This window comes from Macrobrachium nipponense, chromosome 4 (genome assembly GCF_015104395.2).
Source record: "Macrobrachium nipponense isolate FS-2020 chromosome 4, ASM1510439v2, whole genome shotgun sequence".
NCBI classification, from domain to species: Eukaryota; Metazoa; Arthropoda; class Malacostraca; order Decapoda; family Palaemonidae; genus Macrobrachium; species Macrobrachium nipponense.
Genome location: NC_061100.1, coordinates 128,141,146 through 128,167,645, shown reverse-complemented (window position 1 = coordinate 128,167,645; position 26,500 = coordinate 128,141,146). Strand labels below are relative to the sequence as shown.

The following is a 26,500-nucleotide window of genomic DNA, read 5'->3' as shown; positions in this document are numbered from 1 at the left end:
CCCAATTGTCTGTCCGTACCTTTCCCTTTTGTCTTACACTTCTCAACTTAATCTCACTTTCGTTCGACTGTGACCTTTCTGAGCAACTAACTCCGATTAAGGGAAGTTCACGACTCCTCATTACCTAAATGACATCCTTTTGTGAATTTATGGATTGATTCGTGCTTCTGACACAATTCAGCTTTTAATGGTGGTCAACCGGCGAAATTCCAAGAAATGACAAACTCATTGCAAAGATTCCTTACTAATGTGGAGACAATGACTATTCTAATGTGGTAAGTGCTTAAATTCTCAAGTTCTTAAATGAGCGTGCAGTCACATCATGTTGACATATGTTTCATCTCTCTCTCTCTCTCTCTGCCTACGTTTTCCATAGGCTAAAAGCCTTCTTGGCTCCTTCCACTCACTAGGTATATTCATTCCACTTAGACACGACCTCCTAAAAACGAAGGACTACAATTAATAGCCTCCCCTATCACCTGAATAAGGGACTTTATATGGCAGAACGTCGTGTTGCTCATTCATTCTAATGTCACGCTGAAAACTAATGACTTCTATAGTCGTGACATCAATTGAATGACTTCACCTGCGTTGGGTTTTCCCTCGTATAGCTGTACTGAGAAACTCGTCATTCGTCGCAAAAACCTACGGGTTTTTTTCCTTTTGCTAAGGTGCCTCGTCTACATACGGCTATCTCTCTGCGTAATACATTCGCAACGAATGGTCAGCATTCATTCATGTCGTTAAAGATGCAAGATGTTTCAGTGGCAGATTCTTTACCGGGATGAAAGAGGAAAGATAAAAAAAAAATGTTTCAGTGGGAGTTGATGTTTTTTTTTCCAGTGTCTGAAAGCTGAGCATTTCTGTCTGATGCCGTATTTTTCTATATTTTTTTGGTTTAAAGATTAAGTAGTTTTTGTGTTTTTAAACAAGGGATCTTGAACTAATTCCTTCTAGAACCTCTTCAAGAATGTCTACGTTAAAGGAATAGCAAACAATTTTGGTATTAGAAAATATACAATACCAGAGCTGTTACTTTCAAGCCAAGTCATTTTCCTTTCAGAGTCCTCAGACAGCTAAGGAAATACTTCTCAACCCTCACCCCTATAAGGGGCCCCCCACCACATCAAAGTTTGCCAGCGGAGGAAGCGATAGAAGGCGAAATCTATCGAGTTTCACTGCGGGAAATCGACCATCCGTGGCAATGTCTGTGACCTACATTCCACGCCTGGACTCCGTTCATAAACTTCTGGAGGGGGTGGAAGAGGAGGAGGTACTAACGATGGGTTTGGGGGTTCATATCCAGTGGGGAACCTATGCTTTCCATTTCTATAGTCGGTAGACTACCATAACAATGTCGCGTCATGTTGAATACGAGTTAGTTATTTTGAATTCTAAAGTATAGCCGGAATAATCTTAGGTGACAGCAGGTTACTTGAAATGTCAAAGGATCCAGTTTTAAAGCAACGACACCAAAGCTCCTGATATCTTTTAAAATCTATTCGGTTTTTAACCCATGTCGGAGCAACTCCCTCCTAGGTAGTTACGTTTCGTAACTCTACGCAGATTGTACATCGGTAAGTGTGTTGGAGGCGGTTTAGTAAAGAGTGCCCGAAAAATGGGTTGGTTAATGAAAGTAAAGAGAGGCTCAGTTAGCTGCCACAATCAGATCAGCTACTTGGCCTTCTGCCTCTCCCCCCTTCACCTTCTCTCTCCCCCTTCCTTCCCCCTCCAGAATTCTTGCATAGCTTCGTTAGACCTTCAGATGCAATTGCACGACCTTTTAAAGAGTCCACTTTTCTGCCTGTCGACGAGACGAAAGTTTGGTTTCATAGTCTTTTAGTTCATTTGTTTATTTCTGCTTCTTGAGTGTGTTTGTTAGGGATTTTGATACATCTCTCTCTCTCTCTCTCTCTCTCTCTCTCTCTCTCTCTCTCTCTCTCTCTCTCTCTCTCTCTCTCTCTCTTCCTTTATCTTTGAATTCGTGATTGTAATTGCGTAGATAAACTACTTATCGAAGATTCCACTAAGATAGACGCTTACAAGCGCCATAGAAAGCCCCCCACATTCTTTAATTCAAATATGAAATGCCGGTGCAGACTAGCATTCATTGCTTACGGATAAAAGGAAAATACATTTCCAGTCACGGTCGTGCTTCCATATCTGATACATTGGTTTGGTGGTAAAGGTCAGCGAATAGCACCGATGCACTTTTAGCAGGACGCAATCTTCGTTGAGCGGAACTCGTGAATTTTGTACCTTTGTTACTTACTTTTTCTCGTAGAATATTCTCTTTGGTGTCTTTTACCGCTTTTATTTTTTGATTAAGTTATACTGAAATCTTCAAAGGTTTTTGACCTCTGGTTAAGTAGTCCTCGAGATTGAGCAACAGTGATAGTTAATTATGTCATAATTCTTTTCTCTACTATGGTGATATACCATATCTAGAGTTCAGATAACTGTTTATGTTTTGGTTCTTGAATTTAACCAAAGAGGTCCAGTGGATGGACAGCAGTGAAAGTTAACTGAGCGTATGTGCGGAAACGTTCGGGAAATTAGTAAGTCTCTATGGAATGCATTGAGCAATCTGTAGGGTTGGATGATCACGTTAAGGAATTTGAGTGTGGGATCGTTCTCTGCACCTCTTTTAATCAATTCAGTTTTTGCTGCATCATCAAATAAAATAAAAAAAAAAACCTTCTGTGCAAGAAAGTTTTAAATTTGCTGAAAGGCGAGAACTTTTAATGTTGTCACAAATAATAATCGAATGCAGTTTATTCAATGATGAAATAAATGATTATCTCAGCACAAACTTCGTCTTAGCTATATATTGACTGGAAGAAAATTGGATTAAGTTCGCCACAATACATGACATTAATGACCTATTTATATAATTCATAAATCTGTGATTATGCTATAACATAATCAGTGCTGCAACAGTTTTTTGTTCCTTTTACAGTACCTCCATTCGTATTCTCTTTCTTCCACCTTACTTTCCACCCTCTCCTGACAATTGATTCATAGTGCAACTGCGTGGTTTTCTTCCTGTTACACCTTTCAAACCTTTGGCCTAATTAGACTTTTTATTTAATTCAATTTATTTTGGAGTAAGCACAGATCACGACATAAAAAAAAGTTGCTTATTCGGAAGGAACTACTAAATCAAAGTCAGCTTCAAGTTGCTCATTCATTCATTCCACGGGCCACCGGTAAGAATCTGGGGTGTGTTTTGTGGCCATTTTTTTTTTTATTGCGCGTCTTTCATAATCTTAATTAAAAACACGCGATTCCGCCACCTTTCGGGGAAAAAAGAACAGTAAGGTGAACACTTGATTGTAATGTAAAATATATTTGAGAATCTACTAGACCCTGACTCCTTTCTCCCATTTGAGAGTGTGACTAAGCCGTTTCGAAAGAAGAGCCCGTAATGGAAATTTACTTGATTTAACAGTCGAGTCTCACTTTCAGATAAGTTATTTAAGAGTTAAGGTTTAATTGCATTGAATTTCGTTAGTCAACGTTATTTAGTTGATGATGTAGTTCAACGAAATCAAAACTTTAATTTTGTGACAGCTGACACTATTCATGATGTTAAGAAAAATGTCAGTTAGATGAGAATATAGGATTGCATGCCAGAAATCACAAACCTTGAACCTAATTAAAGTAACATCTTATTGGTTTATTATTTCAGTAACGGTATTACCTGGCACGATTTTGAATGAGCGTTTCATTTCTTCTGAATAACCCTATCGCTCTTTTACAAGTTATATAGGGCAACTTCTATTTTAATTAAACCATCCGAGTATCGTTGCTGTTCGTCGTAATTTAGAGTAACTTTTCCGATACATTGTTGATATTTTTCTTAACCCTCGTAGTCCACTTGAATATTGCAATATGATATGGTACCCACACTATCAAAAGGATATTGCACAAATAGAGAGTGTACAAAGGTCCTTTACAGCTAGAATAGAAGAAGTTAAGGACCTAGACTACTGGGAAAGACTACAATCCTTAAAATTATATAGTCTAGAAAGGAGAAGAGAACGCTACATGATAATTCAGGCATGGAAACAGATAGAAGGAATAACAGAAAATATCATGGAACTAAAAATATCAGAAAGAGCAAGCAGAGGTAGATTAATAGTGCCCAAAACTATACCAGGAAAAATAAGGAAAGCACACAGAACATTAATCCACTACGCACCAGCATCGATAATGCAGCGTCTATTCAATGCGTTGCCAGCTCATCTGAGGAATATATCAGGAGTGAGCGTAGATGTGTTTAAGAATAAGCTCGACAAATATCTAAACTGCATCCCAGACCATCCAAGATTGGAAGATGCAAAATATACCGGAAGATGTACTAGCAACTCTCTGGTAGACATTAGAGGCGCCTCACACTGAGGGACCTGGGGCAACCCGAACGAACTGTAAGGACTGTAAGGACTGTAAGGATCATCTCGCTACACTCTCCGGTGGCTTTCGGTTTCTTGCTCATTTCTTTTGAATCACGAAACGCATTCCGGTTCAGGAGTTGCGTCCCCTTTGATCTTGGAATACGTGGTTTGTGGAGAGCGTTGGAATCACACCCCATCCTTCTCACCATATTCCAAGCAATCCATTTAATGAACGAAAATTTCTTGGCGTATGTTGCTTATTACGCTTTAGTAGCGAAATAGACATATATAATACTGAATATTATAGATACTATATACTATTGCAGATAATGATACATAAGCTATTGTAGGCTTAACTCATTTTATCGAATCGCGGTTCGGTAAAAGAGTGGAGATCTCAACTCGCAGTGGCAGTAGAAAGTTATCTAGAGACCTTCTCGTGAGTCTGCTTATGAATGGCACCTTCATTTCACTAGTATTAGAAAGTTGTCGGAGAACCTTGTGGTCAATGAGATGCGCGATGGAAGTGATAGTCATTCTGAATTTACGATCGCGATTAGAAAATTCTTTCGTTTTGTCGTCTTCATATCGTTATATTTTTAGGAATTATGACGTCGGCGCTTCGGCCACCATCTGTGGTCAACACTTAGCCGAAAGGGAAATTCGTATCTCCAGAAAATCGCTATAATGGTCGAATTCGGGAAAATTTTGAAGAAAATGTGTCCTTTCCGACATTTTGCCTCAAGTGAATGGAGACATGGAAGAGAAGCAGAGCATTTATAAGTTTTGCGGAAGGTTTCCCCGTGGGTATTTTCAGACGTTCGCTGGAACTAAACACGAAAAAAAAAACTAGAACTAGGAGATCACTGATTATTAAGGAAGCGCTTTATTGTAACCGCGCCGTGTAAAACAACTGAAAAATGACTGACTTAGCAGTTAAATGAGGCCCTACTGAAAGACGAAGAGCTTCCTCTGTGTGGAGGCCCCCATCAAAGTACCCGTAATCAAGATTGATACTGTCTTAGATGCTTACCTATTCACCCTTCTACCTAGTCACCTACTTTCTGTATTCACCTAGCTAGCAATTAGCCCATTCAACAATTACCTCTCCAGCAATTTACTAGTCTACCAATTTACTCATTAAGCGAATGATTTAAATTGCCGCCCATTGTCACGTAGACCCATGCCACGATACGTAGACGTCGTTTGCAATAGATTTCGATTAAACACAGTGATTAACGAGAGGAGGAACACGTAAGTGTGGGGAAAGGGGGGAGGGGGGAAGGCTCCGAACAAACGACATCTGGTCCCGAAGGCTTTTCTACCGACTGAAAGTTTCGTTCTCTCTCTTGACGACGCGAAGCTCTGGTTCTGTGCATACACACGCGTGTGATGATGACGGGATGGATGATTATGATGATGATGATGATGATGATGATGACTAAGTTGGTGGTACTGGTGATACTTAGGTGTTCTGTGGTAATTAGAGCGAGGTAGCATTTGCGTACACGTGTCCATCTTGAATTCTTTTTTTTCCTCTACCTTCTACGGGATGCGATTCTTTATCTCTCACTGCTCGTTTCTCGTGATGGAGAAGTTTCTCTTTCACCTTAAGAACTTTTGAAACAGTTTGAAAAGTCCATCCATTCGGGCTTACTTTCATAGATGAATATGAATCACATAAATAAACACACACACACACACACACACACACACACACATATATATATATATATATATATATATATATATATATATATATATATATATATATATATATATATATGTAACGCGTGTAAAGTCAGTGAAAGCAATACAGATAAAGTCAAGGTTACCCTCTGTAATTGGAGATGGAACTCAAAGTCCGTTTGGAATTACAAAGAGCAGTATAACCTTATAAATCCAAGGGTCAATGGTGAATCCACAGTGGTCTCATAGAAAATGCAAGGCACAATGGTTCCCAGCATGGGATGTACGCCCCCACCAGGAGGGAGGGGTTAATTTAAGTAATATGATTTTTAAGGGGAGCAATTCGAGAATGTTTAAACCAAGTTAATGGCCTTTTAGGCTTCCTCCAAGTGAATATATAAGAATTATATATTACCACAAGGGACATGGCCAAGAAGAGTCTCGGAAACACTACAACCAAAGGAGTTTGTGAGAACGGAGGGACGGACTGCGAATTGACAGACGAGACGAAAAAAAAAAAAGATGAAAATGTACAGAGAACCATATGGGAGGAAATCATTAAGAAGAAGCAAATTACAGACTTTCGTTTCCCATAGACAAACCTTGAAGAAGTGTTTTACTGAAGAGCGAAGAGTCTGAGAAAGGAAAGTTTGGACCAATTGGGGATTAGCATGCAAGATCTTGACTTCATAGGGATTCGTAAGCGTGATGACAGCCTGTGAGTCATTTTTGGTTGAATAGGCAGGCGCTGTTCTCTTTGAGGTTATTTGGTAATTGGAAAGTTGTCCATAATTAGGATCTATAGAGAATTGTGAATTTAGAAACGGTATGAGAGCTTAAGGAAATATCTAGAACTAGTGTATGTTTACAAGCTAAGCTTGAGTTTGTAGACTAAAAAAAATTTGGGGTGACCATAACTGCCATTTTGAATGGAACGTAGAACCCACTAAAGAAATAGAGAACCACAGACCTAGGCATTTTTCAAGTTGTGTCATCTTAAAACTTAACGATGGATAACACAGAGTATGATTTCATGTATCCGTTTCCAGACTAGAAATAAGGACATATAGAATCATATTAAACAGTATTCATACTCTTCTAACGAATCATATACCGTCATGTTGAATAATACATATGCAGTTTTCCCTAAGTGACATATACCACAAGGAAAGGTGACACTTTTGAACCGATGAGAGACTCACGCCCAAAAATTACTGACCTATTAAGAGGGGACAGTTTATGTAAATTAAAAAAAAAATAGTTTTTTTTTTTTATGGAGCAAAGAGTTTTTTTTCGCCTCAGTGAATCTTGGAAGAAACCACTGGTAGTTTTTGTACATCGTCTGCGATTCTTACTTACGGTAAGATGAAGAAATAGCTGTGTTAATTTTTGTTACTCAAAGTTGCCAGCTTAGACCAAAGTCCATTACTCGTGGGAATCGCTGTAATCTTGTTGAGTCTCTGTAATGGATAATGATATTGTTACAAATATATTGCAACAGCTAAGGCACTTATATAGAGTGCTAATTCGGGAAGGTTTTTAGATCTTGAGTAACCAGTACATGCGCAGCATGTAAGTGGTTGGGAGAGAGTCAGGTTAGTGCTCTGAACCTGCAAGGACTTCTCCATTTTAATGGTAACAGATTTTGTCGGCAAAAACGAAAGTTATATGTGAAACTTGCCTCTGGTTGTGTGGTGTCCAGGTACTACGTGACTTTAGGATCAGCTGGTTACCGTATATCCTGGTTACACTTTGGTAGCTTTCTGGTTTTTACCGCGATCTCCTGTTTTCCATTAAACACATGTATTGCATCTTAATATTCTTCTTTCCAATTTAAGATAACTGTTATTTTTAAATACATTTTGATAAAACTAATATCCATCAGGATATTGTATGAGAGATATTGAATTTCGTTGGTTAAAAGTCTGAAAACAAAATTCTTTAAATAGCTAGAAGACTCCAGAACGAAATTAGATTTTTCTCGCCTATCAAAGCAGTAAATTCAGTCCTTGAAAAACGTTTAAGAGAAATCGCGATTGTTCATGCGATGTCTTAACATTTTTCTCCAATACAAATAAAAGAGGCTCTGGTATCCTTGAAATAATCTTCTTTCTTTCTTTTTTTTTCCAATTGCTGTTGTGGCCGGGTTAATCACCCCAGAATTACAAAGAATAATGGCCTCGATATCAAGACACGTTTTGATTAAGAAACTTTTTCGTCCTTTTTTCCAGAGCTGCTGGAAGAAAATTCCAGGATCCATTACAGTTTAAGAGCTCTCTCTCTCTCTCTCTCTCTCTCTCTCTCTCTCTCTCTCTCTCTCTCTCTCTCTCCTCTCCTCAGCAGTCAAGAATTCGAACAAGGATGTATAATCTCATTTTCACTCTCTTTGTTCAGAGCTAGGACTATTGAGTTTCCTTTGCTGATTCTGACTACATTCTGTAGGTGATGCTGTATCACTCTCAGCCTGTTCCTCTTTCACCCTCTCTCCATAAGAACGGAAACGCACACGCGCATTATCTGTCGAGCCTCCTGTATACTGGAGGACCCGCATTTTGTTCGAAACGTTACTTTGAGTTACTTACGAAAGAAACGATGTCTCCAGCGAAGCTACAGAACGCCTTTCACTGACTCACTCTTGTTCCCTGAAGCACTATAAGATGGTTGGCCGAGTTAGCGCCTGCTCCGAGTTCCTGCTATTTAGTGGTTTCAAGACAACGAAGCAACATATTTTGCATTGTTAATGCCGGATTTTCACTGGTTTGTAAATATATTTTTTGCCTGTCTGTTCGCCGTTTGCCGTATATAGTAAGCGAGGCCTAAAAGGAGGAAAATGACGAAAGAATAGCCCAGGGCGTAACGTCAATGGGAATAACAGATAGATATCAATGAAGTAAGGAATCATTATTAGAATTTAGTTATTTTCAAACTTTTAAATATTGATTAGTGACTTGTTATATATTTAAAAAAAAAAGATCTTATCTGGATACTCTCTCTCTCTCTCTCTCTCTCTCTCTCTCTCTCTCTCTCTCTCTCTCTCTCTCTCTCTCTCGTAGTTTTTGCAAAGTTTTCGTTACATATTGAGTTATTTATAAGAATCAAAGATACTTAAGAAAATAGTAAGGTGCATGTGTTGGGAAAAATAGTAATGCAATTATGCTCCCCATATATATATATATATATATATATATATATATATATATATATATATATATATATGTATATATATATATATATATCTATCTATATACATACATGTGTGTGTATGTTTGGATGTAGGCTATTTATAATCTTATTGCCTTACCTTGGGGTAACGGATACCGGCAAAATCTGCCGGGAAAACTTTCTTGCGGCAAATCTCAAATACGTCTAGGTAGCGTTTCACTTCACAGACGAACTCTCTCTCTCTCTCTCTCTCTCTCTCTCTCTCTCTCTCTCTCTCTCTCTCTCTCTCAATATATGATTTTAAGCTGACGCAATTCAACCTGAACTAACTCTCGCTCTCGCTCTTACCAGGGTTAACCTTCGATGTGCTCTTTGATTCTCGCCAGTAGGCCTATTTCCCGCTCGAAAACTTTCCAAGTAAGTGATTAATGACTAAAGAGCTCTTGAGCCTTAGACGATGTTCGATAAATTCTGGGCTGGAGACAACTTTAGGCCCAGGGCTTGGGGTAGGCTTAAACTTCTCTTCTCACCCGAGAGAGAGAGAGAGAGAGAGAGAGGAGGTGGTAAATATAGATAGAGGAATTAGGAGTACTCTTTGTGTATGTGTGTGTGTGTGTGTGTGTTGTGCCTCCATGTGTGTATGTATGTGTGAATGTGTGCGGGGGACAGAGTCAGATATGAAGAGGAACAGAAAGAAACCTTTTAAAATTGATGTCTCAGAGTGCTTGTTGAAGTATCGTAATCTAGGTTTTAGCTGATATCACTTCACCTTTGGGATGAATTCTCGTGATCTTGTCCACTATCACTTTGCGTGTAAGCTTGTGAATCTGTACTGTCATACGAAATTTCCATTGCGATTGCACACACACACACACACACACACACACACACAACAACACACACACACACATATACATATATATCCAGTTGTATTCCACATAGAAAATGAAAATGGTATGTCTCAGACATATCATTTTCATTTTCCTATGTGGAATACAACTGAATTACCATATCTTCGTGCCTAAGAAGATTACCCGTACTATAGTAAGTACTAAATTTCAGAGACTGCTGGTTCTCTCTTCAGCAATCTCTGAAATATAGTGCTTACTTTTTATATTTTGGCGTTTTTATATGCCTATAGATTATCTTCCTACTATGAGAAATTCTCCTGAAGACATAACTTTCGGGAAACTTCCAGCTCCATTGACGCTGTTTCATTGGGCACTTCCCGTATACCAAGAATCAAGATTACCCTGAATCGGGGTACTCTGAGTGTACCTGGTACCGTTGCCCAACGTTACTTACCCGGCAGCTCCTCTGACGCCGTCCTTCAGTTGGGAAACTCGCCAGTTGAAGCACGATTTCATTGTGATCATAAAAGAATGGAAACGACTGCATCATTCATATAAGTTTAAGTTGCTTTTATATGCATATACTATTTATGTATATATATATATATAATATATATATATATATATATATATATATATATATATTTATATATATATATAATATATATATATATATATATATATATATATATATATATATATATATATATATATATATATATATATATATATATATATATATATATATATATATATATATATATATACACACACACATACACATAAGCAACGTAGACTTATAAGATTGATATTGAATTATGTAGGTTACTGTGGTCAGATCATTAATTAAACACAACTTTGTTTTAAAGATAGGTGATAGATCAAGCAGTGACTTGACTCAGTAAATGTCAATTATTGAGATGTGAAAAGTACCGAAATGTATCAATGAAATAACGATTAACATCGATTGGTTTTGCTAAATGATCGATGAATACAAAAATTCGTTTAAGGAATGCCTATTGTTATCAAACAGACGCACGATACTTATCAAGTGTAAGCGACTGATATGTTTCCGAATAATTAAAACCCACTAAATACAGACAAATGCACGAGGCAGAGAAGAGTAGGATCAACTCACTGCACTTCTAACCTGTAATAGGAAAAGCCGACGTACAAACGCGTGAAATAGGCGTTGACGTTCTATCCTTGATCAGGGACATCTGTCCTTTTCGTAACGGAAGTAGACGAATCAAAATTGACATTTAAGAAGCATGCATTCCGCACCATGCTCAGACCTTAACGGTGAGATGTTGTTGCCCTTCGTCCGTCTAGACCCGGATGCAGTGAAAACTCACCAGTGCTAGCAGCCAGTGTCTCATATCCGGCCTTAATTTTTTTTTCGTTGGAAGTAGCGGGGTAACCTATTTTTTTGCCCTATCATATTATATTTCCTTATCAGAGATGTGGTTAATAAGTTTAATTCCATGCCTCCTGGCTTTACATTATTGCTGGAAGTGAATAGTGACTTCCTGGTTATTGGAGTTTACCTAAACTCTCTATTTGCTGCAGTGTTAGTTCTGAATGATTGTCTTCACAGTCACTTTTATAAGTAATCTACTACTGCTACTACTACTACGATTAATACTTTCATTTATTACTGTTACTATTGCTGGTGCTGCCCTTTTGTAATTTTATATCCTTCCGTGTCTCCTCCATATCAGCTGATATGTACAATGATGATTCTGGAATTTCGTGATTGCAGGCAGGACACACTGAGTCTTAGTGGATCCTGCTCGTTGCTTCCAAGATCATAATTGACGCCTGACTGATCTTAGAAACCAGAGCCTGTAGAGATGGAAGAAATTCCTCCTCATTCATCAGTGTCATAAATGCGAGAAGAAATAGCTTGTTTGTCAGGTAACCTTTAGTTACGAACAGTTAATGTTTTTGACATCCATGCCTCTAATAGCCTTCACTTTCTTTTCGTATAACTTCATGATCTCCATCTTTCAGAAAGCTTGGCGCTCTCGCCACAGAGGAAATGTAGCATTTGCTCAGGCATGATCATTCTCATTTTCCTTTCTGACCCACGACAAAGTAAATTTTTATTTATTTATTTAGTTTATTTAGTTCATTTTATGGTGTGTAGTCTACTGTAGCATAAAGGATTATGTATGAATATAAAACTACTGGAACGAATTATCTCCAAGTAACTTTAGCTTAGGTAACCGGAAATGAAAATATGGGTTGGGCTTATGTAGTGTCACTCTAGTATCCTAAAGTCACCATTAGATAAATAGCCTAAGTAAAAAAAAAAATAAATAAATAAATAAACTGTATGGTGAGCACCACAGAGCAGTTGCTGAGCTAACGGAGCTGAATAGTTTCTTTTAGCTTTAGAAGTAGTAAATCATAATGCTTTCAATCCAGAGACATTAATTCTTAGGGACGGAAGGTGATTTATCTAATGATGGTAAATATGAGCTCTTTTGGAACGTAATCGAATCTTTAGTCCTAACCCAACGATTTTATTCGTGTCCAAGGAGGTCCCTCCTTGCTCGTGTCTATGATTTAGGCTTTATGAGGGCAGCATGGTTATCGTCTGATGGTTGATGATTGATAGTCCGGAATTCAATGTATGTGTGTGTGGCTTTTTTTTTTTTTTTTTTCTTATGGACACAAAAATTTATCTCCGGGAGTAGCTGCGCCTTGCGACGGCTTTCACTGTGGTTTGTGTGCGAATCTTTGCACGAACATTTGCAGAGGCCAAATAAATTGTCAGCTGGAAGCGAACGACTTTTTAGCAGGTAACAAAACTCTGGGTACACATCGACTCTGTTTTCTTGATGGGTCAGAATAAATCACGTTACCTTTCAAAAGCCAAGATATGTCTATCTCGCACATTAAATGTCAACCATTACAGTACGTGACTCATTCGCTACTGAGAGCTTTGTAAAGTTTATTTTGGAAATTCATATTATACATACATACATACGTACATACATCATACATACATATATATATATATATACAATATATATATATATATATAGTATATATATATATGTGTGTGTGTGTGTATGTGTATATATATACAGATTTGAGTGTCTGAAATTACAATTGCTCGTAATTTTTAGTATATGCTTAAATAAAATTAAACCGGTCAGAATTCGAACATTTTGATTCGTTTTCTACAAGTACACACACAGACACGCATATGTGTATGTATGTATGTATGGCATGCATGTATAATCATTTACTACCACAGGACAACAGCAACATTCGCTTCATCCCATAATTCTGCTACTTGAGTAAATGAAGTCCATCAAACCATGAAGCAGAATCATGTGCAATCAAGTAACCCACGATCACTCGATCTCCAAGTAAGAGCTCATGTCCCGGGGAGCTTGGTCACCTCCAAGAGAACAAGAAAGAACTAAACCAGATAAGAGTGACCTTTCACGCCTGAGACATTTCCTTCTTCGGGTCCTACCATGGCCCCTACCCTCGCCATTCTTCATACCTCCACCTCCCCCCCTCCCACTCTCTCGAGTTCCAACGTTTGCTTCACATCAGAAGTGCCTTCCATCCCTCCCCCAGCCTGCGCTCTGCTGAGAACCAATTTGCGGGTAAGATACTCATTATTATGAGGTTCGCATTATTATGACTGATTCATCGGCGGTAATGTACCCGTGCGCATACCGAATTTCATGCTGTTAAGAATCCTCTGATCAGACGGCGGCATGTCGGCGGTAAGAGACGGCAGCCTCTCTCTCTCTCTCTCTCTCTCTCTCTCTCTCTCTCTCTCTCTCTTCTCTCTTACGGGTTATCTTCAAGTTACTGTTGTCTTGCCTTTATGTCAATCGCAATATAGTGTGCGACCTCTTATGCATTCTGAAGCTTATTTAGGACATGCGCATTATTCTGAGTTAATCTTGTGATACAAAAGAAAAAACAGCCTTTGCCTCGTTCCTTTGTCCAGACCTGTCTTTGAAAGTGAAGGTTAGAGCAGTTTCTCACCTTTTCAGTGCGGAAAATACAGTTGTGGAAGGCCGGAATGGTTCAAGAGTCGTGTGAAGCCAAACCTTATACGATGTGCATTGGTTTTATAATCCATGCCAAATGACAAGTAAAGAAAGTGGTTTGTTTTGGATATTTTACACACAAAACAGGTACACAAAACACCACCAACTTTCTTTCTCTCTCTCTTTATATATTATATATACATATATATATATATATATATATAGATATATATATATATATATATATATATATATATATATACAATAATGTAAAGAAGACGATTAATGATTAGATGCAGCCGTGAAAGTTTAGCTTTCTCCATAGGTTGATGCTATGTGATTACGTATGACAATTAAGTGAAAGATTTCACGATGCATATTTTTTCATCAAATTCATGGTGGAGTACTTCTTGCCTGAAGAGATTCAGTAAAGAGTCTTGCAAGCGTCTTATAAAAACAAGTCGGCGCCCATCAAGCGAAAAAGTGGTGTTGTTAGTTAAAAGTCAAGAGAGCGTCGTATACCGACTTGAAAAGAACGGTTCCATTTGCGGGTTGCAAGTCCTTCCCAGGGTGACTCACCCCGCCCACACTAGCGTTCATGGGGCGCGCCTGCACCCGCGCAAGGAGCATTTGCTCTTTGGACCTCCACCCTTAAATGAAAAACCACAATTAGTGTTAAAAACGCGGTGCCTCCCTTTCGTGTGAAATGAAGATGCTTGAGATGTCCTCTCTCCGTGTCTCGGGAAATAAAAATATCAGTTCTTTCGGCTTCTGCTGATTAAGTCCAGAGCTTTGTGTATCTGCAAATTTATTGTTATATAAGCGGGCATTCTACTTGTATCAAAACCTGTGAATTTTATTCTTTTTTTTAAATCTAGGATATCAGTATCGCATACACATTCCTAGATATATTAATGTGCCTCTCGTTTATGGAATTATGCTCCTAAATCCGACCATTTCTTTTTCCCAGTATTCAAGAATCTCAATGCCACACTACTGGATGTAAAAGATCTCTCTCTCTCTCTCTCTCTCTTCTCTCTCTCTCTCTCTCTCTCTCTCTATCGGCAGCCTCAAGGAGACCGGACTGACTACTGCACCTGCATTTCTGAAATTTCTGCCACTATTATTCGTGCGAGCTTAACCTTTGCTAGATCGGCAGCCTCTCATGACGTATGCAGTTTGAATTTTACGGCACATCTGATCATGTTGCAATTTGCAGAGTTGCCATTCCATGATGCAACCTGTGTTGTAATATATTTTCCGGTTCTTGGAAGCTAAAGTGACCGATTTGTTTGAATTTCAGTTCCAATGCCTCACCGGCGTTGTTTATTTTTGTCTGCAGTTGCCTACTGTCCATTTTGCATGATACTGTCTGTGGGGTGAGTCTTTTCCAAGCAAGCAGCTTTGTTGGTTGGCAAAGGAAAGGGAGGTTTATGACACATCATTTCATACGACTTGTGGCTGATCAAGAAACAACTACTCTGTCGGTCATGGACCTTTGGCTGCCTTTGTATCCGATATATCAAGTAGTTTTCTACCTACATTACCAGGCGTGTATAACTTTCATAATATCATTTAATATTTGAGCAATCAGTCTGGCCAGATTCTTAAGAATCCGACGACAACTGATTGATAAGCCGCGGGAATGAGTGTTACCTGTCTCAGACAATATACGCGTAAGTAGAATAAAGCACTATATTATTTTCTTTCTCCTGAAGTCACCGTATACTGAACTCTCTCGCTCGCTCGCATGTTATGTCCTTAAGGTCTTACTGATATTACCGAAGCCGCCCTTTCTCTCCTTGATGATAATATTTCTTAGACGAGATTCTCGTCCACTTGCCATTCACCTTTGTCATTTATTGAATCACACACGCAAAGATCGGGTATAAATTGATGTGGTTACTTTGTTTTGAGCCGAAGTGATATGAACTAACACAGCAGACTTATTTTTTTTATAAGATTATAGATTAGATGACGCCCACATTTGATGTACAGACGTAATTCTGGTTATAAGATTTGATTCTTCATTTAGTAACAACTTCTCATTTCTTCGCCTTGCTATTACTCCTAAAGAATCGCGTTTGTTGTCATGGAAAATCTGTTTCACGTATTATAATTTTTTTTTCTTATACAGTGTGTGAACTCTTGAATATTCATGTTGCGTTTATGTCAGACAGTTGTTCTAAAAGAAATGGATATCTTCAAAAGGTTCGGATGCGTTTACTAAAACAAGTCAATACAAAAAGTGCGTGCTCGGAAAATAAATAAACAAATGAATAACGAATAAAAATTTGGGAACAGTACCTCCATTAGGAGATTTCAGTATCTTGATACAATGGATTTGATACTAACCTCTTACGGGCTTCTCTAGGAGTAAGAGCCCGTGCTGGCATAAGGCTAGCTAAATCTAAAACAACTACTAACCTGCAGTGGTTTTGCCGTCTTGTTCCAAGCTTGCTAAAAAGGAAAAGCTTAAATGAAGTTACAATTTCGAAGTGTCCTCTTGACCGTTTGGAGAATCGGGCTCAATATGTCAAACAGCCGCACTGCAAAGGTGTGTTAAGGAAATGTTTTTTTTTTTTCTTCTTCAGATGATGCTGGCTGTCTTTTTATTTATTTACTTATTTATTTATTTGAGATGGGTTAAAAGATTCATGGAACAAGGAGAAAATTTGGAATTTCTGGGATTTGAGTAGAGTTTGTTGCGTATGGAGGAACATCACGAAAACTCAGATGAAGGTTACAGCAGACAGGAGCTAATGTCGAAGAACTTGACGTCTTGTCGCTTCTTTGTGTACCAACGGAAGCCTTGAGGGGCCGCTGTTCCAGGTATTCTTTTCAGCCGTGAATGTTTACATTTCAAGTGGTGTGCGACAAGTATCATCTTATTAGCCACTGATCTCCTTCCCTTTCATCCCCTGTGCACGCAACTCTGCCACTCCAAGGAAGGTCCCTAAAAGGAAATGGAAAATCAAGTTCGCTCCTAAATCTCGGCGGTGATTATGACTCCTCACCGGACGGAATAACCCTTCTGGAATGCGGGAGTAGTGCACTTGGCTGTCCTGCAAAGAGCACAATCATTCCCCCTTATTCACCCGACGTGATTACAAAGCATTCGCCTGCCAATTTGCCAGGAAATTTAAGAGCTAGCGACACAGGACTCATGGACAGAAAACGAAAGAAATAAAAGGACGACCCACAATACCAGACATAAAGGCGCAAGATTTACTGAGTCAATGAATGGTTGACTGCCCTCGGACGTTCCCATCAGAAGGCCTGGAAGGATCTAATTGGAGAGCTATATAATCTTCATGAGTATAATGGCACTGCGATGTCCCTTTCCTTCTTTGTTCCCCTTCACTCACCAACCCCTCACAACCAACCCCCCCCCCCCCCCCCCCCCCATTCAATTCTTTTTACTTTCGTTCCTCGAGAGACTAGCGTCATGGGAAGATGGTCTTGTTCCATTCGTGAGTTTAGGACACAGATTCCTCATGCAGTAATAGACCCCACGACTGCCTTAGGGGCAAAAGCCTTCGAGGGATGTAGCGATTATGACCTGCAGATGATATGTGGGAAGAAAAACGACTGATAGGAAGACTGGAAGGAGAGGAGGAGGCGAAGGATGTCATCAGAGGTCACTGCATAAAGCTCCTACCTTGAAGCTGTCATGAGGGGGATGATGGTGGGAGGGAATTGTTCTTCGTCTGTCGCGATTTCTTCATTTCCTTATGATTCTCACTGATTTATTCTGAAAGTGGCGTTTCCCTGAACTGCATTGCTTGAGCGGCGCAGGTCCGTACTTCTTGCATACCTCTATGAAATGTGCATAGGAAAGAGCGTCTAACAAAATCTATTTAATCTTATCAATTTATTCAAGACAGGAAAATTCGTTTAGTTAGAGAGGCGATACGTTTTTGACAGTTAATGTTTTATTGTGTTGGTTTCAGTTGTAACACACGCAATGACTAGTGTTTAAGTTGACCACGTACACAATCAGCATCTATGTTCGTTTTACATCTGATATACTTCATGGAAAGGTATAAAGGAGATGACCAATTTATGTAATGTACAACGATCTGACCTCGAATCTGCAGCGGATATTCTCAATATTTCCTGGAAAACAAAGGATGAGATGAGAGTGTTCTGTCGAAATATACGTAATAATAAGCATGAAAAACTCACAGGAAAAACTCCCGTATCGGTATACAACGAGTCTGTACGTGTCGATGGATCCGTTAAAGTGAAAGTGTTTTCTGGAGATGTTGAGCGGTAGGTATTTGCATTCACTCCTTCGCATCCATAAGAATCAGTGACGCGTGTAGCTTGTCTGGCCTTCGTTCTCAAACGCCTCAGAAACACTTTTGTTCTTTATGTGTATCGGATATTTAGGTATGCAACACTCCAGTGCAGTCAGTGAGATCTTGCGTGAAGTCCATTCGCTTTGGTCAACGCGGCAAAATTATGAATAGTGCCATGTTGTAGTAGTAGGTGAATCGTCTTAACTTTTAATTTTGGTCCGGGACCGCTGTGACACTGAAGATAATAACAAAACTTGATGCATATCTAATCACCAGCATTGGATGATGCGCGTGGAGAAACTGGTTTTACAATGGTAAAGCGAATGCAATGTTTGGCACCTGTGTTGTAAGATAACAGTATTAGTGTTGCTGTATGTCTGCTTAATTATTTAGTCATGGCACGATCTCTTGTGCTGGCTTCGCTTACGAGATATAACATTTTATTTTGCTTTACGTTATTCCTCTTTGTTGCTCTCTGCTCAGGTTATGGCTTCCTAGAGAGGGCTTCGAACTCTGCCGTTGGTATCTGCTGCTTAATTGTGAAGTGTGTAATTCTTGCTTAGATTGTTATTTGTTTGCTGTTATACTTCTGTCTCCTCTTCTGTTTTCTGAACGTGTTGTTACCCGAAGGCTTCAGAGACCCTCATTCTCTATGAGTAAATGACGACTGTGCTTTCTTAAAAGGAATAGAAATGTGTAAGAATCTCAGGATATTGTCAGTTGTTACCAGACCTCATTTGATCGGAAATCGCTGTTCGACGTGACACGGCTTTTTACGGACGCCGTACTTAGCACAAGGTCGATGACATTCGTGTTCGTCCACAGCCTTTTCTTTTTTCTTATTGTTTTATCTTGTGGTTGTTCTGCTGATAGCCATGGCCTTATAGGTTTTCTACATCCAGCTTCTGTTCCTTTAAAAGAAAAAGTTGGTTGTATTCTAAGCCTTCGCTAGGGATCGTCGTGCAATCTCTCCATTTATTCCCCTAAATTCAAAAATGTTGTGACGTTCGTAGATGCCATTGAATAACAAAACAGGCAATTCCCATAAAATCCTGTAAAGCCCTATACTCCAGTGTCTGCCGCTGTCACTTTGTCTTTGAAACAGTGCGAGTTTCTTTACAGTTCTGTGCTTGAGGAAATCAGGACTAGAATGGCGATGATTTGCAGACTGCATCATTAGTTCCCAGATTTAGGTGGTATTTGGTAGTGACCGTTATCTAAATTATTGTGCGAGTGCGTGTTTTTATGTATGTATGTACGTATGTATGTATGTATGTGTTAGAGAGATAGCTGAAGATGATGAGGCTTGATAGGATCGCTTGCATTTGTTTTAGGTGCATAAATTCAAATAACAATTACATCTGCATTTTATCATTAGAGATATGAGTGTGCTTGAAGACATGGAAGTCTAGCAAAAAAAAAAAAAACATCGCTTAGTGTGAATATAAAGGTCATAATTCTGAAGCGACCAAAAATGTCACTTTCAAATGAGATTTCACCTTATTTGGAATAATCTAATAATCATAGAGCATAGCAACTGCGTTTATAAGTTCATAAATAGCTACCTATAATTCATATCTTGGTTAATAGTTTGATGTGGTATAATTTCGAACCAGATGCAATTGTTATAATTATCACTCGTCAAAATGAACCGTGTGAAATCGTACTCCCCAAAAGATTTTTTTGGAGGAGCAGAGGCCAATGGCAGGGGTCCCTGAATGACTTGTTCTATCCCGACCAAAAGAAAACGAGTAAAGAGGAAAGAGAAGAAAAGGGGTGGGGGGAAGTGGGTCTTAACCAAGAGGGACGCGATAGACCTGTCTCTTGAAAGAAGAGGTTACGAAAGAAAGGCAGTGACCGGAAGAAGAAAAAATTCCAAACCGTGAAATCATCGGAATTTTCAGCTGAATCATGAGTAACTTTTTCTGTCACGTCTGAATTTCCTTTTCGATTTTTGTTTCCCGTAAAAGAAAACTATTGTGCCGACTTTGCCTGTCCGTCCGCACTTTTTCTGTCCGCCCTCAGTTCTTAAAAACTACGGAGGTTAGAGGGCTGTAAATTGATATGTTTATCATCCACCCTCCAATCATCAAACATACCAAATTGCAGCCCTCTAGCCTCAGTGGTTTTTATTTTATTCAAGGTTAAACTTAGCCATAATCGTGCTTCTGGCAACGTTATAGGACATGGCACCACCAGGCCATGGTTAAAGTCTCATGGGCTGCGGCTGTTATGCCGAGACCACCGAAAGATAGATCCATTTTTGGTGGCTTTGATTATATGTTGTAGCGGCCAAGGTCTAGAGAATATAGGCTGTACAGAAATCTCGATTGCGCCAAAGACACTTCGGCGCATTTTCAACTTGTTTACCTTTGACTGACAGTATTCTCTTTCTGTTTCCAGCAGGATGCCGCCACCTATGCCTATGCAGATGCCCCCCGGGGAGGACAGCGATGCAGAATTTTCAGATGACGAAAATATCCCCCTCAATCAGGATATCTACGGAGGAAGGTAAGGAAGGGAGTGAAGAACCACTATTATGCATACCTAGTGTTTTCGTTCAACTCTCTCTCTCTCTCTCTCTCTCGTTTTCTAGTAAATTTCCCCAATTATACATCAAAATCACTCTCTCATAACACCTTCGTGAATGACTACATTCATAAGCATTAAACTACAAATGTCGTTTAGTATTAAATTGATCAAATTCCGTCAACCTCGAAATAAACATGGAAGGGGAATTTTCTAGACTTCCGAATTCTGAACGGAAATCATGTCAATGGCATCCCATATCTGTATGGACATCCGGTAACGGCACAGCCATTCCGCGATGTCTTCATCATTTCCTGACATTTCCTCTTCTTCGTGACATGTTTCACCAGAAGTTCAAAGGTCGCTGTGTTTTCGGTCTGTCTGTTTATCTCCATGTATTGTTTAATTAGGCGATTTCTCTTGTCTGTGTGGTTATCTTGATGTTTTAATTGTTTAGACTGAAATTTTGCGAACGTAGTCTGTCTATTTAGCCGTGTAGTCAATTATTCTAGGGGGCGAAGAATTAGCGTTAAGACGAAATCAAGTTTCCCTTCAAGTAATTCCTCAGAGAGGAATTTTCCTTAATCTTTTGTTCAGTATTATTCAACTAGATCTCTCTCGGGGTTTCCAGTGGGTTGTTGATCTAAACTCTAAAGGATGCATTCACACGTACATCCGTCGGACGTAGATTCATTATTTATTCTTTCCTAGGACATCATTACAACAGCAGTAGTGAATTACGTTCTGGAGGCGAGAGAAAAGAAGTATTTTCTGATACACGCGCTTCAGTTTTACGAGGAAAGCAATTCTTGTATTTAATTCCCTCGGTATGAAGACTCGCCTTCAGTGTTGACTGCGCCACCCATCCGTATTTCCGCCATACTGTGAATTTGATCATTTAAAAGGATAGTATCCACATTCTGCCGAGGGTAATCCTCTATATTACTATTATTAAGTATTTCAACTTTCTTCTTTGCAGTAGCCGTTTTGCATAAAAAAAAAAAAAATCTTTACCAGATAGCCGTTGCGGAAGCAAGCCCTGCTCGGAAAACATACAAGAAGTTTTTTCTCTCCGTAAGTGAGCGATGGAAATTGCTTTACCTTCACCTTTCATCTTTAGTCTATAACGACCGTAGATTACCGCAATCATTCTGTTCAAGTGTCCAGATAGAAGGACATTTAGAAACATTAATTATTACACTTGGAGAATGACCGTGAAATTTCAGTTGCCTTTAAAAGTATTGCAGTGATTCTGGTATCACCCGGTAAATAGACCATTGGAGTACTTCACATAGACTCAATGAATGAATGGAATGGGCCGCTCAGTTTCTCCATTCAGACTGAGACTTGAAATACTGTAAAGATGTTTGTTGGAATACTAGTTCATTCGTATCAGGTAGGTGACCGTGTGTCACTGTGCTACGAGGACGAGTTACCTTACTCTCATTTACTGATAAACTCCAAGAAGGAGCTGGTCCAGTGTAAAACGAGACTGCGAATGATTCGTTAACATTCTAATACCGGAAGTCCATACTATTCACATTCGAATGCTTATAAGTATGAGTATACGTTCTTGAAAGCATATTTTCCAGTTAGTTTCTAGGTCGTGAAATTCACGTTCGGCTCAAGTTCCTCGGTGAAATTATAACTTGAAGACTGAAGTCTTCCAGTGTTTTATATATAGCATCTTTCTTGACAGAGATATATCAGTAATCACCGAAAGAGGGACGTTCACCGACATGTTTTCATGAACTGACAGGGATTAATTTTACCAGTGGTGCCTGCCTTTGCGACTGCGTCGTCAATGCTGAAAAGTTATAGCTGTATTTCTTTCCTCTTCCTCATTTTTCTCTTAGGCCTGAGTTCGATGGCGTATACGTTAATCTGCTAGTTCATCATTTCCTCGGTGTACAAATCTCCTTGATAATGAAGGCATAGGTACACGCTTGATATCCGACATGCTTCCTGATGTAAGCGAATATATTCGTTCCCAAAAGGATTTTGGTAGATTGCTAGTGATGTTTCCTTATTTCACGGTCATAAACCAAGATTAGATATGAGGTGCCTCGATCTTGCCGGTGAAGAATTGTCTTGTTTTTGACTCGCCTAACAATTATCCATTTTTTTGCGAAATCACATCCTCAGAGGTAATGAGAATTGGGGGTTTCCATTTTTTTCATGTCCGTGTAAAAAAAAAAACATGTTATGTTACAAGAAAAAATATAATAGCTCATATCCTTGGCAACGTCAGAGTCACGGCAGTATGTCTTACCGACATTGTTAGCCTCGTTAGAAAAATATGTAATTTTTTTTATTTCACTGAGAAGGCTTATTTAATTTTTGTCAGACTGTAGACTCAGAGTCGCTGTACCGTCCTCATTTACATAGGGGGATGGGGTGGAAGAGGGAGAGAGAGAGAGAGTTGTCACTTTTGTACGCTCATTACCCATTTTAGTTTAACCTACGGGGGGGGGGGGGGGGGGGCGGCCTTATGCTTAAAGATATCCACGATCGCTTTAAAATGTAGTCATAAAACTGAAAGAACTTCTTTCCTTTACTTAAGCCAACCTGCTACCTTGCTTTCGCATAACATCCATTACGAAAGAAGCACTGAGACATAGACCTTGAATTAAAATGTTCCGTCATCTGCTTGTTACAAGCACCAGCATCTGTTGGTGCTGCTGCATTAGGACCTACTTAGTTGGACCTGGGCTACGTACGATTGTTAAGTAGGGCGCGTCTTGCTTACCGGAGGCCTAAATTTACGTATGATTTTATTTAACGGCGAATATGGCCGTGTTCCGGTTAATGATTAAACTATGTGTTGAGTTTGAATCACTTTTTGTTTGTTAATGATAGGTTTCATTTGGCTTCTATTATTAATATGGGCTTTGTGGGTGATCGATAGAAATAGCTTTTCTTTCATGAAATAACCTGGTTTCAAATCTCAGACTTTAACAAAGAGACGAGGTCAAATCTATAAACATTCTCGTCTTGACATAAGTAATGTATATGGAAGGCAGTTCAATGTAATGAGTTGCATTCTTAAATGTAAAGAGACACAATACGGTGGTAGGTGACTGGGATTCCCAGTTGATTCTGTATTATAAATACTAAAGCTTCACTCGCCTTAATCCCCGCCAGGTGATCTTTCATTGACTTCCAGATCAGATAGTCTGAAGTGAAATGTAAACGGAGGCCTATTGAACCAATTTCGGCCCAGGCGGTAACTCCGTAACCCGTACTTTCCTCCTCACGAAATGGCAGCAACTTGCCGACCCAGGCCCCAGGGGTCGCGTTCCGAATGTACCTTCGGCCGTTGGAATAGGAGGTTACGCAAAGGCTTTGCTGTAATCAAGGGCGCTGTTGTGTTATCTGCAGTGCCACACCTATGAGCTTTGCTCTCTCTCTCTCTCTCTCTCTCTCTCTCTCTCTCTCTCTCTCGTAGGCACTACCTACCAGTCTGTGACTGTCGGCGGGAAAGGAGTGCGCAAGACCCATGTCTCACCTCTTACTTTCAAGAGGTTCTTATCTGAGCCCCTCCCCAGTTCTATAACATGAAATTTAAGTCCATCGTCAGTACATAAACTTGGTGGAAAGAGGCAAAAAAGATTGATAAGAGCTTTTGTTAACAGGACCAATTGCGGCACCTCTCTTGTCATTAAGCAGCCTTCAACAAAGCGAAATCAGAAGTTTTAACGTTGAGTTTTGTTCCTTGTAAATTTTTTTTTTCTTTTAGCCTGTGAACACTTGTAATTCACAATTCAGAAGATTAAGGTCACAATGTAGCAGAGTTTAATTTCTGGAAGAAGTAAACTCGACTGTTACACACACACACGCGCACACACACACACACACACACACACACATATATATATATATATATATATATATATATATATATATATATTATTCCCATTCCAAGGATATTATCGTTAATTAATTCACATGGATTTAAATCATTATAAATTTCCAAATGAAAATTATGAAACCTATTTGAGGAAAACCATAATGACATGTCATTTGCTGAAAGTGATCTACAATCGTTAACCCCCAGTAAAAGAAAAAAAAAAGGCAAAGGCAAACTAAATTTCCAAGCGATGGTGATGACACGTAGGAAAGAACGAGGCACCTTCCTGTTACTTCTCAGTCAATGCAGCCTCCTGCAAGTCTTTTCCCGGATCATTCTGAAAACTGTCATTAAGATAACCGTAGTGGGAATTAGTTTTTCAGTCTGTCGCGTCTCTGCAACCTTCGAGTTGTTTCTTTCCGTCGGTCTGAGCGTAGGATGAAGAGGAACGGGTGGCTTTCGTCTTTACTATCTCACTGTAGTATTATACTCGCTTATATTCCCTGTTCGAAAAAAAAGAGAGAAAATAGCTTTGGCGATTTCAATTGACTTCATGTTTTCAACCGGATGTTTCTTTTATGACGATTGTAAAGATAGCTTAACTCTCTCTCTCTCTCTCTCTCTCTCTCTCTCTCTCTCTCTCTCTCTCTCACACACACACACACACACACACACACACAGTCTCATAACCAGCAGCAAATCACAGTCTCTCTCTCTCTCTCTCTCTCTCTCTCTCTCTCTCTCATAACCAGCAGCGGATCTCTCTCTCTCTCTCTCTCTCTCTCTCTCTCTCTCTCTCTCTCTCTCTCTCTTTTCAGTAATCAGTACCGGATCACCGATTCTCCTAATACATACTCCTTCGTTTTTTTTTATTCAACAGCAGTCGGAGATTGCGTGGGGGGAGATAATGATTCAAAAGTTATATAAAGAACTCATTTATTGCCCTTACGTTTTGTAATTTTGTTTCCTGTTCTCTGCTACGTATTATGTGACCTACATGTAGTTGAAAATCTTAGCCTGTAAGTTTGCTTACAGGGTCTTTGAACAAAGTGCTAATATATATATATATATATATATATATATATAATATATATATATATTATAGTATAGATAGATAGATAGATAATAGATAGATAGATAGAGATAGATAGATAGGAGATAGATTCAGTTTCTTACACGTCGATGATTAGGAATCAGGGTCAGCAAGACTGAAGACGTGTAGAAATTTCGAAATGTACTTCAATATAATCCACTCTTTCAACAACTTATCTGGCTATTGGTCGTTCGGTCGTGAGGCAGAGAGAGAGAGAGAGACGAGAGAGAGAGAGAGAGAGAGAGAGAGAGAGAGAGAGAGAGAGACTAGCGGGTGTACATTCACCCACTTTCATCCACATTTCACCTTCCTCGCAGCTAACGGACAAGTCGACTTGGGCATCTTACAAAGTGGGAGTTCAGGTGGCCTCAGAGAAGTCTTGTGACTCTTTCCTTTGTCTAAAATTACTTTCTTTCGTCTCTTCTACGTACTGTAGGGATTATACATGGATGCGCTAACACACAAACGCACTTTATATACATACGTACATACATACTATCATATATATATATATATATATATATATATATATATAATATGTATATATATCACATTATATATATGTGTATGTATGTAGGTGGGTATGTCTATATATTTTAC

At 39.2% G+C, this 26,500-nt stretch overlaps 1 protein-coding gene across 10 annotated transcripts in view; it reads left to right on the top strand.

The window, feature by feature from the left end:
* LOC135211169 (chitin synthase chs-2-like) overlaps positions 1-26,500 on the top strand; it is a 115,248-nt gene that overhangs the window by 16,687 nt on the left and 72,061 nt on the right. For 8 of the 10 annotated variants that reach the window (XM_064244366.1, XM_064244364.1, XM_064244365.1 and 5 more), the window contains exon 2: positions 20,832-20,939. In XM_064244366.1, the coding sequence (XP_064100436.1) occupies positions 20,836-20,939 (104 nt within the window). In that variant the 5' untranslated portion in view covers positions 20,832-20,835. The remainder of the gene's footprint in view (positions 1-20,831; positions 20,940-26,500) is intronic. The other 2 variants (XM_064244360.1, XM_064244363.1) reach the window with 1 other exon arrangement.